The sequence below is a fragment of the Schistocerca gregaria genome, chromosome 1 (genome assembly GCF_023897955.1).
Source record: "Schistocerca gregaria isolate iqSchGreg1 chromosome 1, iqSchGreg1.2, whole genome shotgun sequence".
Lineage (NCBI taxonomy): Eukaryota > Metazoa > Arthropoda > Insecta > Orthoptera > Acrididae > Schistocerca > Schistocerca gregaria.
Genome location: NC_064920.1, coordinates 1012139568 through 1012151587, shown reverse-complemented (window position 1 = coordinate 1012151587; position 12020 = coordinate 1012139568). Strand labels below are relative to the sequence as shown.

The 12020-nt window shown below is 42.8% G+C and overlaps 1 protein-coding gene across 1 annotated transcript in view; it reads right to left on the bottom strand.

Moving 5' to 3' along the window:
• LOC126284714 (polycystin-2-like) overlaps positions 1–12020 on the bottom strand; it is a 162242-nt gene that overhangs the window by 108068 nt on the left and 42154 nt on the right. The window contains exons 3-4 of the mRNA XM_049983881.1: positions 11759–11983; positions 11444–11672 (exon numbers count right to left, since the gene is read on the bottom strand). Of these exons, the coding sequence (XP_049839838.1) occupies positions 11444–11672; positions 11759–11983 (454 nt within the window). The remainder of the gene's footprint in view (positions 1–11443; positions 11673–11758; positions 11984–12020) is intronic.

Below are 12020 nucleotides of genomic sequence, written 5' to 3'. Positions count from 1 at the left end.
CCCCTACAATCCGCGAGAGACCTCTTCAAGCAGGGCTTCAAAGTGCGAGAGTTCTGTTATCTTCTCCTGGGTGCTAATATTGTGTTGTGCATCCTACAAAATCTTCGAGTGTATGATGGCACTGCCAGGGTTGGCGATGGGTAGAAGTGCTGGTCTCTTATGCCTTGACTGATGGGGACACTCTTCTTTCTTACAGAGGAGCATTTCCATCTTTGTGCACTTTGCCACAGTGTAGTCCTGGACAAGGCCTCACATACGCGTAGTGCTGGCTTGATGGCGTTGTTGGCCATGAAGGTGACAGTGTTGTCCACCATCACCTTCTTCTTGCAGCCCGAGGCTACTAAGGCGAGGGTGAAACACTTCTGTGCACTGATGTGTAGCCCCAGATGGGCAAAGGACCATAGAGGGTGCCCGAACAGGTTGCGCGCTCCATGTTTGACAGAGCCTTAATGTCCTCGTACATGGAAGACGTCATAGAAGTGGACTAGTAGTAAAATACGAGTTTAATGACAGATACAAGTTTCTGTCAACACTTTGCCAATGAGTTATTGAATGCCTGAACGCTGAAGCAATGAGCATGAAAATTATACTTAAAAAGATTTCGATGGAAACATTTTGCCATACTGTTCAATGCACATGTTACACCTCCCTAAATACGGCCCTGACTACAACCAACCGTCGTCAGAGATGAAGGCCTACAGTTTTGTGCGTCTGTTTGACGACACTTCTTGAAAACAGGAATAACCTGTACTTTTTTCCAATCATTAGGAACGCTTCGCTACTTTAGAGACCTAGAAGGGGATGAAATTCTTTAGTATATTCTGTGTAGACTAGAAATGGTATCCTGTCAGGTCCAGTGGCCTTTTCTCAGTTGAACGATTTCAGCTGCCTTTCTATTGCTTGATCACTTACTGTACTTCAAAATGTAACATTTTGTAGGTCGTGCGACGACTGAAAGGAGGGACTGCAGTCCGATCTTCCTCTGTAAAGCAATTTGAAAAAGGCCTTTAGTATTTCGGCCTTTTCTGAGCCATCCTCTGTTTGAACGCCATTATGGTCCAGAGTGTCTGGGCAGAAGACGTCGATCCCTTTACTGATTTAACGTAATACCAAAACTTATTAGGATTGTCTGTCAAGTCGGAAGACAGAATTTTTCTTTCTAATTCGTTTAACGCTTCACACATAGCCCTACTTACACTAATTTTGATTTCGTTTAATTTCTGCTCGTCTCCGAGGTTTTGGCTATGAATATTTGCAGTGAAGCTCTTTTTTCTTACGTAGCAGCTTTCTAGTATGGTGGGTCTATTCCATCCTTCAAAATTTTGCAGGGCGCATACCTGCTTTGCGCTTGGGCTTTGTCCATTGATGATGAACATTGTAACTGCTGGAGATTAAATTTTTGCGTTTACCTTTCACGTAACCTGAAATCTTTCGCCGGCCGGAGTGGCTGTGCGGTTCTAGGCGCTCCAGTCTGGAACCGGGAGACCGCTACGGTCGCGGGTTCGAATCCTGCCTCGGGCATGGATGTGTGTGATGTCCTTAGGTTAGTTAGGTTTAAGTAGTTCTAAGATCTAGGGGACTGATGACCTCAGAAGTTGAGTCCCATAGCGCTCAGAGCAGTTTCAACACTTTGAAATCTTTCTCTTATCGCTCTTCCTGAACAGCGAGATGGTCAATATGGTTCATGGGTGCATTACGTGTTCCAACCTCTCGCCATATGAGGGTACCTCCAGCATTTTCGAACATCATCCAGGTGTATGGTGTGCAGATGCATAATGTTGCACCCAAATCTTTGAACAAGGTACGAGGGTCACTCCAAAATAAATGCACACTATTTTTCTTAAAATACATCTTTTATTGTACATATCTGAGAGTTCTACAGTGTGTAGATACATCCTTTAGGAACAATATTTTCATTTCTCCACATACTTTCCATCCCTATAAACTGTCTTACGCTATCTTGGAACCAGCTCCTGTATACCCGCACGGTAAAATTCTGGACCAACCTGTTGGAGCCACTGTTTGGTAGAGTGCACAAGGGCGTCATTATCTTCAAACCTTGTTCCACGAAGAGAGTCTTTCAGTTTCTCAAAGAGATGATAGTCACATGGAGCCAGATCAGGACTGTAAGGCGGGTGTTTCAGTGTTGTCCATCCGAGTTTTGTGATCGCTTCCATGGTTTTTGACGGACATGTGTCCGTGCAACAGCAAAACATCCTGCTTTTGCCGATGTGGTCGAACATGACTCAGTGGAGCTTGGAGTTTCTTCAGTGTTGTCACATATGCATCAGAATTTATAGTGGTTCCACGTGGCATGATGTACACAAGCAACAGTCCTTCGGAATCGAAAAACACCGTAGCCATAAATTTTTCAGCAGAAGATGTGATTTTGAATTTTTTTCTCTTGGGTGAATTTGCATGATGCCTCTCCATTGATTGCCCATTCCTCTCTGGTGAAAAATGATGGAGCCATGTTTCATCACCTGTCACAATTCTTTCAAAAAATTCATCTCCACCATTCTCATACTGTTCCAAAAGTTCGCTGCAACCGTTTTTCTTGTTTCTTTGTGAGCCACTGTCAACATCCTGGGAACCCACCTGGCACAAACCTTTTTCAATGCCAACACTTTCAGTATTCTGCAAACACTTCCTTCCCGTATCCCAACGTAGTGTGACAATTCGTTCACTGTGATGCATCTGTCAGCAGTCACCAATTCGTTAACTCTCTGCACATTGTCTGGAGTGTGTGCAGTAGGAGGCTTGCCGCTGCGAGGACAATCCTGAAAATTGCCGTGCCCACTTTCATCACGTAACCTGCTTGCCCACCGACTAACTGTACTGCGATCGACAGCAGCATCTCCATACACCTTTCTCAACCTCTTATGGATGTTTCCCACTGTCTCGTTATCACAGCACAGGAATTCCATGACAGCACATTGCTTCTAACGAATGTCAAACGTAGCAGCCATCTTGAAGACATGCTGTGACGGCACCACTCACGGGAACAGGTTGAACTAAGTTTGAAAACAAGCGGGAAGGATGTATCTACACACTGTAAAACTTTTACACACGCAGAATGAAAACTGTATTTTTACAGAAATAGTGTGCACATCTTTTGGAGTGACCCTCGTACATTTGCTAGTCAACGTTGTTGTGACAGTGTACTCCATCCACACAAGCGTCTTTTCAAGGGTCCATGCAGTCCTGATTCCATTTTGATGAAAAATAATGCGTGACCGCGTCAGCGCACGTGGAGGAGCCCTTGGAACGAGAGACTATTCAGCTGTTGAACTGGCCTGCCCGTTCCTCTGACTTAAATCCCACGAAGCACGTATGAGATGTGTTGGGTAGACGTTGGTGTACAGCAAAGACTCCCAGCATTTGTCAGCCGCGCTAGTGGAGGAATGAAACGGCCTAACACATGAGCTCATTTACCAATGGTGCTATCGGCATGGGAGAATGTTGCAGAGCACGCATCGCAGTTCGTGGTGATCACATGCCCTATTAAGAACCATATCCAGCCTTTCATAATGTCCAGTGGATTATCATAAATCGCGGTGACTTGAGGGTGAAATTGTATTTGAATGAAAGTGCCGTTTCTGTTCGTCTCATTGTGTATTTCTTTCAGTTCCCTTCTGTACTATACTGTACTAAGTTATGTTCGAGTATAATGACTTTGCTGGAGACAAGAAATCTACTTTTAGGAATCAGCATGGGTTTCGAAAAAGACGATTTTGTGAAACCCAGCTCACGCTATTCGTCCACGAGACTCAGAGGGCCATAGTCACGGGTTCCCAGGTACATGCCGTGTTTCTTGACTTCCGCAAGGCGTTTAATACAGTCCCCCACAGTCGTTTAATGAACAAAGTAAGAGCATATGGACTATCAGACCAATTGTGCGATTGGATTGAAGAGTTCCTAGATAACAGAACGCAGCATGACATTCTCAATGGGAGAAGTCTTCTGAAGTAAGAGTGATTCAAGTGTGCCGCAGGGGAGTGTCATAGGACCGTTGGTTGGTTGGTTGGTTTGAGGAAGGAGACCAGACAGCGAGGTAATCGGTCTCATCGGATTAGGGAAGGACGGGGAAGGAAATCGGCCGTGCCCTTTCAAAGGAACCATCCCGGCATTTGCCTGGAGCGATATAGGGAAGTCACGGAAAACCTAAATCAGGTTGGCCGGACGCGGGATTGAACCGTCGTCCTCCCGAATGCGAGTCCAGTGTCTAACCACTGCGCCACCGCTCTGTAGGACCGTTGCTATTCACAATATATGTAAATGACCTTGTGGATAACATAAGAAGTTAACTGAGGCTTTTTGCGGATGATGCTGTAGTATATCGAGAGGTTGTAACAATAGAAAATTGTACTGAAATGCAGGAGGATCTGCAACGAACTGACGTTGGTGCAGGGATTGGCAACTGAATCTCAATGTAGACAAGTGTAATGTTCTGCGAATACACAGAAAGAAAGGTCCTTTATCATTTAGCTACAATATAGCAGGTCAGGAACTGGAAACAGTTAATTCCATAAATTAGGGAGTAGTCATTAAGAGTGATTTAAAATGGAATGACCATGTAAATTTAAGCGTCGGTAAAGCAGATGCCAGACTGAGATTCATTGGAAGAATCCTAAGGAAATGCAAGCCGAAAACAAAGGAAGTAGGTTACAGTACACCTGTTCGCCCACTGCTTGGAAACTGCTCACCAGTGTGGGATCCGTACCAAATAGGGTTGATAGAAGAGATAGAGAAGATCCAACGGAGAGCAGCGCGCTTCGTTACAGGATCATTTAGTAATCGAGAAAGCGTTACGGAGATGATAGATATACTCCAGTGGAAGACTCTGCAACAGAAACGCCCAGTGGCTCGGTACGGGCTTTTGTTGAAGTTTCGTGAACATACCTTCACCGAGGAGTCAAGCAGTATATTGCTCCCTCCTACATATATCTCGCGAAGAGACCATGAGGATAAAATCAGAGAGATTAAAGCCCACACGGAGGCATACCGTCAATCTTTCTTTCCAAGAACAATACGAGACTGGAGTAGAAGGGAGAACTGATAGAGGTACTCAAGGTACCCTCCGCCACACACCGTCAGGTTGCTTGCGGAGTATAGATGTAGATGTAGATGTACATTCATGGTCCAAGTTGCGTCAACCAATGTTACCTGACAGCAACATATCATACGAAAATTGCTTTCATCTTGAAGTTTACCACACGAGTATGTACATACTGGATAAAATTCGCTGCGGTAGATTGCAGATTGCACTACAAAATAGTATATTAAAGTGTTATATGGAAATTGTTGTATTTCATAATCATTCGGTCTATTGAGAAAATAATCATCATTTACAAGTTCGTGGAGAAACTTTTATGTAAAATATCAAACGAAGGAAGGTAGGTTATGGTTTAACATTCCACCAACCACGAGATCAGTGGAGAGCGTAAGCTCAGGTACCTTTTGAGAGAAATCATACAATCAGAATAAGATTAGTTTGCATAAAGTGCTAGTAAGTGGTGGCGACTTTTGAATGATGTCAGCAGTCACTAAATGTTACACCAATAAGAAAGGGCATTCCATTTTGCAAATACCTTACAAAACATTTGCTGCTTTTAGTGCAGATGAGCGAAAAAGCTGAGTAACACAAGAAATAAATGTTGTACGATGCTGTAACAGTACGCAGCTCGTGGTCGTGCGGTAGCGTTCTCGCTTCCCACGCCCGGGTTCCCGGGTTCGATTTACGGCGGGGTCAGGGATTTTCTCTGCCTCGTGATGACTGGGTGTTGTGTGCTGTCCTTAGGTTAGTTAGGTTTAAGTAGTTTTAAGTTCTAGGGGACTGATGACCGTAGCTGTTAAGTCCCATATTGCTCAGAGCCATTTGAACCATTTTTGCTGTAACAGCTATTTGAATAATGTAACGTAATACGCAGTGAAGTAACATGACTTTTGAACATGTAAAAAAATAAAGGTAATATACAGGATGTTCGAAAAACAGAAGGCATAATTTCAAGTATGTATCATCTACTAAAAATGTTCTTTACAACGTGTCTGTAAATATTTGGTTTCCGAATTATGGCCTTTAAAACAGTGGGATTCACTGAATGTTTATCTTCCGGCAGATGGCGCCACTGCAAACTAGTTGTGGAATTTTGTAATGCGATCAGATGTGTACTGTGCTTCATCTGTGAATAATGATTAAGCAGAAAAGTTCAGATCAGCAACACACTGCTGAAAGAACCACAGGTAGTACATAACTCATGCAGCTTAATCTGATGATGACCTGGCCTGTACATGTTGCAAATGGTTAGGATACAACTGTTGCTTTCACAACAGTCTCAAGACAGTTGTGTGAGGAATATTTACTTGCATCTCTGACCTTCGTGTGCTGATGGAAGGAATCGTCCATAGAATCCATAATCTCATCTTCTGTGTATGGACTTGTAGATCTCGGTCGTCCCCTCTCCAAATCAGGAGATGTAAACTTCTCATGAGCACGAAGACAGCGATAGAGACATTCAAATGTTTTCCAATCTGAACATCTTCACTGTGGCTACCTCTCTTGGCACCAACGACGAGTCAGTGGAGTGACCATTAACTAAATCATGGACATGTCATCATGAAGCTGACACAAGTAACGCAAAAATATTTTTTTCCTCAAATAGTTTTTTAAATATCGTTTGTTCTGCTTTACCGTAGATGAAGTACACTTCTGCCAGCTCCTGATCTGAGTTCATATTGAATGCCAAACTCAACAGTAAATGTAGAGTGCGCACAGAATAACGCGGCCGGTAGATGCGCAATCGGCAGGGCAAGAGTGGGGAGAGCTGAGGTCTTGGGGTCAGGCGCTGAAAGGAAAATGCCGAGCGCTGGGGGGAAATGCCATTCTAAACTGAAGCCTATGCTCACAAACGTTTTGTAAATATTGAGTGGGACCGCTCCCAGCCATATAGCATAGGACTTTTATACTATATAATAAAAAGCATATTGTTCGAAAACTATGGGTGATGCAAAAAAACTAAAGCTAGATTTGGATTTAGCTCATAAAAATCTATAAAGATCATCTATCAAAGGAAAAAAGTTTAAAAACAATTCGTTGGCCTGTGTTGTTTAATGGTAAGGCAGAGATGTTGAAACAAGATTTTAAACGGTAAAACACATAAAGGCGCAGATGTGGACTCTGACCACAATTTTTTTTTATTGTGGATTGTAGATTGAAACCGAAAATACTTCAAGATATGAGACTGAAGAATCTAAAACGGATAAGTTGAAAGGATCAGAGTTTGTTGAGAGTTTAAAGGGAGCATCAGGCAGCTACGGACTGAAAAGGACACAACAGAAGACGCCTGTGTAGACTTGAGAGATGGAATAGTGAGAGCAACAGGAACCATTGGGCAAAAGGACGAGGCCCAATAGAAATCCTTAGGTATAACACGAGATTCAGAATTGAACTGAAGAAAAGAGAAAATATAGAAACGCTCCAAGCGAAGTATTGGTTCAAATGGCTCTGAGCACTATGGGACTTACCATCTGAGGTCATCAGTCCCCTAGAACTTAGAACTACGTAAACCTAACTAACCTAAGGACTCGTTTATCGTCTGCATTTCTTCTTGGTGTAGCAATTTTAATGGCCACTAGTGTAAATGGTCGTATCTTTTGACTGCATTCACTTAGAAGCTTAAATGTTTCACACCGCCAAGGGACCGTAGACCTTAGTATTGACATAAATTTTAACATGATATCTCTACTTTCCTCAGCAAAATGGGTCCTGACAGACAGACAGACAGACAACATTGTGATCCTATTCCACTTTCACCGATTCACTTACGGAACCCTAAAAAAGCTTATTCCATGCAGTCGAATTAAATCGGGTGATGCTGAAATAATTAGGTCGGAAAACGAGACACTGAAAATACTAGGTGAATTCTGCTATTTAGGTAGCAAAATAACTGGTGATGGCACAAGTAGAGAGGATCTAAAATGCAGACTGGTAATGACAAGAAACTTGTTTCTGAAAAACAAACTTTCTGGCAAATTAAAACTCTGTACTGGACAAAGATTCGACCCTGGGACCTTTGCCTTCCGCTGCTAAGAGGCCAGGTACCTTAGCGACTGAACGGTCCTGCCAGGCACACAGCTTTAATCTGCCAGAGAGCTTCACATTTGTTAGCAGTGAAGTTTTAGGAAGTATTTGCTGAAAATATTTGTCAGGAATGTAACATACGGGAGTGAAAAGTGGACGTAAATAGCACAGACAAGACGAGAAGAAGAAATATTTTGTGTTTACGAAGAAATTACACAGCTGTACCAATATTTTTCATTGTAGACAATCGATTTCGTCCAACATTAGATCATCTTGGGGATTCAAAAGCAACTCAGCTATGAATTCTCTCACAGCTGCAATATCCTGTAATTTATAAACTGCTCCATTACCATTATCAACTGTCTATTCGCAACCTTCATGCCTTGTCAGAATGAGAGACGGTTTGACAACCATCTCTGGCTGCAAAGTCTATCTCTGATGCTGCCATGACATAGACAGTTAATAACGGTAATGGAACAGTCTACAAGTTACATTTGGTGGCGCAACTGAGAAAATGCTTAGGTTGGTTGCTTTTGATGTTGCTCTGATGTTGGACCGAATCGATTGTGTTCAATAACAAAGTGTGGTACAGCAGCTATGTATTTTATAATGCAGCTTTAAAGAAGAGGATAAAAGTTTTTGACCTCTAGTACTGCTACAGAAAGATGCTGAAAATTTGAAGGATAGATCTTATTACGAGGTACTGAATCGAGTTGGGGAGGAAAGAAATTTGTGACACGACTCCACTAAAAGAAGGGAGCGATTGATAGGGTAAACTGTAATGCACAAACAAATACTTAAAGGGTGATTATAATTAAACTTTCAAACCTCTGTAGAAATAACACCACTGGTCAGAATGACCCCAAATTGCAACGGAATACTATCGGAGAAAGGGGAAAACGTATGGCAGAAGAAAAATGAATGGTGACAAAATGCAGCAATAGATGGCGCCGTACGCATCATAATTTAGTAGTGCCCGACTGCAAATGAAAAATGAATCATACAACATTGCCTTGGGTGTACGTTTGATGTTAAACAAACTGTACTACTCAGTGTGCATGGGTGTACATGTGTGATAGTATTACTTACGAAAGACCATGAATAACAGGAAGGTCATATCACATCGGATGGGAAAAATCGGTTTTTAATTGTCCTGAGGCCAAAACCCGCATAAAAAACATCAATCACATCGGTTTTTAACTGTCTTAACTCCAAAAACCGCATAAAAAGCATCAATCACATCGGTTTTTAATTGCCCCGAGGCCAAAACCGCATAAAAAGCATCAATCAAAATCAAATCGCATTATTAATTTCCGTGTGACTGGCGCAAAAACATGTTCAGCATGTTGTCCACCGTTTTCTGCAACAAGTTGAAATCGAGAAACAGCACGTTCCACAACTGATCGAAGTGTTTCTGTGTTGCGCAATGTATGCCTTCAATGCAGCTAAGTTTACAATCGGAAGACTTAAAACAACATCTTTCAGACAGGTCCACAGCCATAGGTACCATGGATTAAGATCAGGTGATCGAAACGGCCAGACTGTAGGGAAATGGCGGCGGCGGCTGATAATTCTAGCATTTCCGAAATGGCGCTTCAGCAGCTACTTAACTGAATTTGCAATGTTTGGAGGTGCGCCATCTTGCACGAAAATGATCCCATCCACGCTGTTGGAGAGCTGGAATGACGTGGTTGCACAAAAGACACTCATAGTGCTTATCAGTGCCAGTACATGTAACCAGACCGGAAGAACCTGTCTCTTCAAAAAAATATGGCCCTACGATAAATGATGCCATAAACCTGCACCACACAGTGACCTTTACAGGATGAAGTGGTACTGGTTGATGTGCGTGTGGATTTTCCGTTTCCCGTATTCGACAGGCCTGTGTATTGACATATCCTATCAGATGGAAGTGGGCTTTGTCTGTCCACAAAATCTTCCATGGCCAATCATTGTCCACCTCCATGCGGGCAAGAAATTCTAAAGCAAGGATCTCTCTTGCTGGTAGGTCAACAGGAAGCAACTTGTGCACACGGGTAATTTTGAATGGATAGGAATGAAGGATGTTTCGAAGGATTTTACGTACCATGCTCAAGGGGATGTCCAAAGTTTGGGCAGTTCTCCCTGCACTACACTTTTGCAAACCACCATTCGTCTCCTACTGCATTGCTGTGGCCACTGCTTCCACTGACGTCGAATCAATTCGTTTCCTCCCTCTACCATGTTGCACACCAAAAGAATCCATCTTATCGAATTTCCGAACCATTTTCTCCAGACCCACGGCAGTCACTGGACCGACTCCTTTTCTCGGACCCTTCAGTGTCTGGAACTTCTGCAGAGCGACGTGTGCATAGCCATCATTCTTGTAATACAGCTTTACAAGCAGAGCGCGATCCTGCATTGAGACAGTCATGGCGAACGTCACAGACGCGAAAGTAGGAAAAGCCGTGTACCCGGCGTGTTTATACCAACTTCAGTAGGTCGTGAGCATGACAGGTGTTTTCATTTACGTATTCTGACACATACAGCTCTACCTATTGATCAACTTTCTCACTATTTTTTGTCTTCTGCCATACGATTCCCCCCTTCTCTGATAATATTCCGTTTCAAGTTGACGTCATTCTGACCAGTAGTGTTATTTCTAGAAATGTTTTGAAAATTTAACTTTATTTATAGTCACCCTGTACTTTGGCAATTGCGGATTGCAAAGCGAGAGGGTTTGGGTTCGATCCCCGGCTGGTCGGAGATTTTCTCCGCTCGGGGACTGGGGGTTGTGTTGTCCTTAAATTCGTGTCGTAATAATTGACCTTCCGTTGTGGGGCTGGATGAAAGGGCATCTCCTGAAAGCCAATAAATTGAAAACAATTGGCTATCGAGGGAAGCGTTACTGGTAGAAATTGTAGAGTAAGTGCAGTGAGCGGATTCAAATGGGTGTACGGTCGAGTCGGTATAAAATGAACCTTGACAGGTCACAGCGCTGCTGCCAGATTTCATTTGCGTAGCGCTAACGGCTACAGGTGAAAACAATAGTCGTCTGTATAGCTGTGGCAACACTGTGGCGTTGCCATAGAGGCGTTCACAAAATCACTTTACGTGATTGGTTGGGGAATGCGCGTGAAGCTGCGGCGCCCAGTCCACTGTAATTGTCAGGGATCAACTTGCATCGACTCTACAGTAGGGTGCAGTAAAGGCAGTTGCTCAGACACGTATAAGCTTGTCCACGTTACATTAGTGCGAAGAGCTGTATCAAATCAGCCTCCGGATTAAAGACCATAACGAGAACATTCAAATTCTGGCATATCCCTCTTCCCTCCGCCTTGTTTACACTACTTAAGGTAACGTTTGTTAAGCATTAATACATACCAGTAAAATCACCAAATCTATGTAATTCCAGAAGTGAAAGAGGTATTGTAATTTGAAAAACATAATTTCTATCACTTCTTCCATAGTGAAGAAAAGGACAAAAAATATAAATAAAAACTCAAAGCCCATTACAGCGTAATCTAATGGTTCAACATAACGTATTAACTTCATGGTTGTGAAGTCACGAGAGCTCAGGACACCACCCGTCGGCGGGAATTCAAAGAGCAGCCTGGAAACATAGTAAAAATACAATTATCAAATTTTAGTAACAATTGTAATGTTTTAGGAAGGCTTGTGAGGTCTGAAGCCTCTTACTTTATTACGCAGAATAAATTGATGTTTGCGTTATATACGGTAAAATCCAAAAATACAGCTCGGGTCGATCGGTTAATCCATAGATTCTTTTTCAAACTTGCCACAATATTTACTGTCTCATTTGGTACAATGGACAGATCTTGGTAATAGCCTCCTCCGTGATAATTTGAAATAGTTCCCATATAACTGATACCATCTAGTTCTTCACTGGAGGTATATCTCCAGCTGAAAATGCAGAAAATGGAAATTGGGTTAGGAGAAC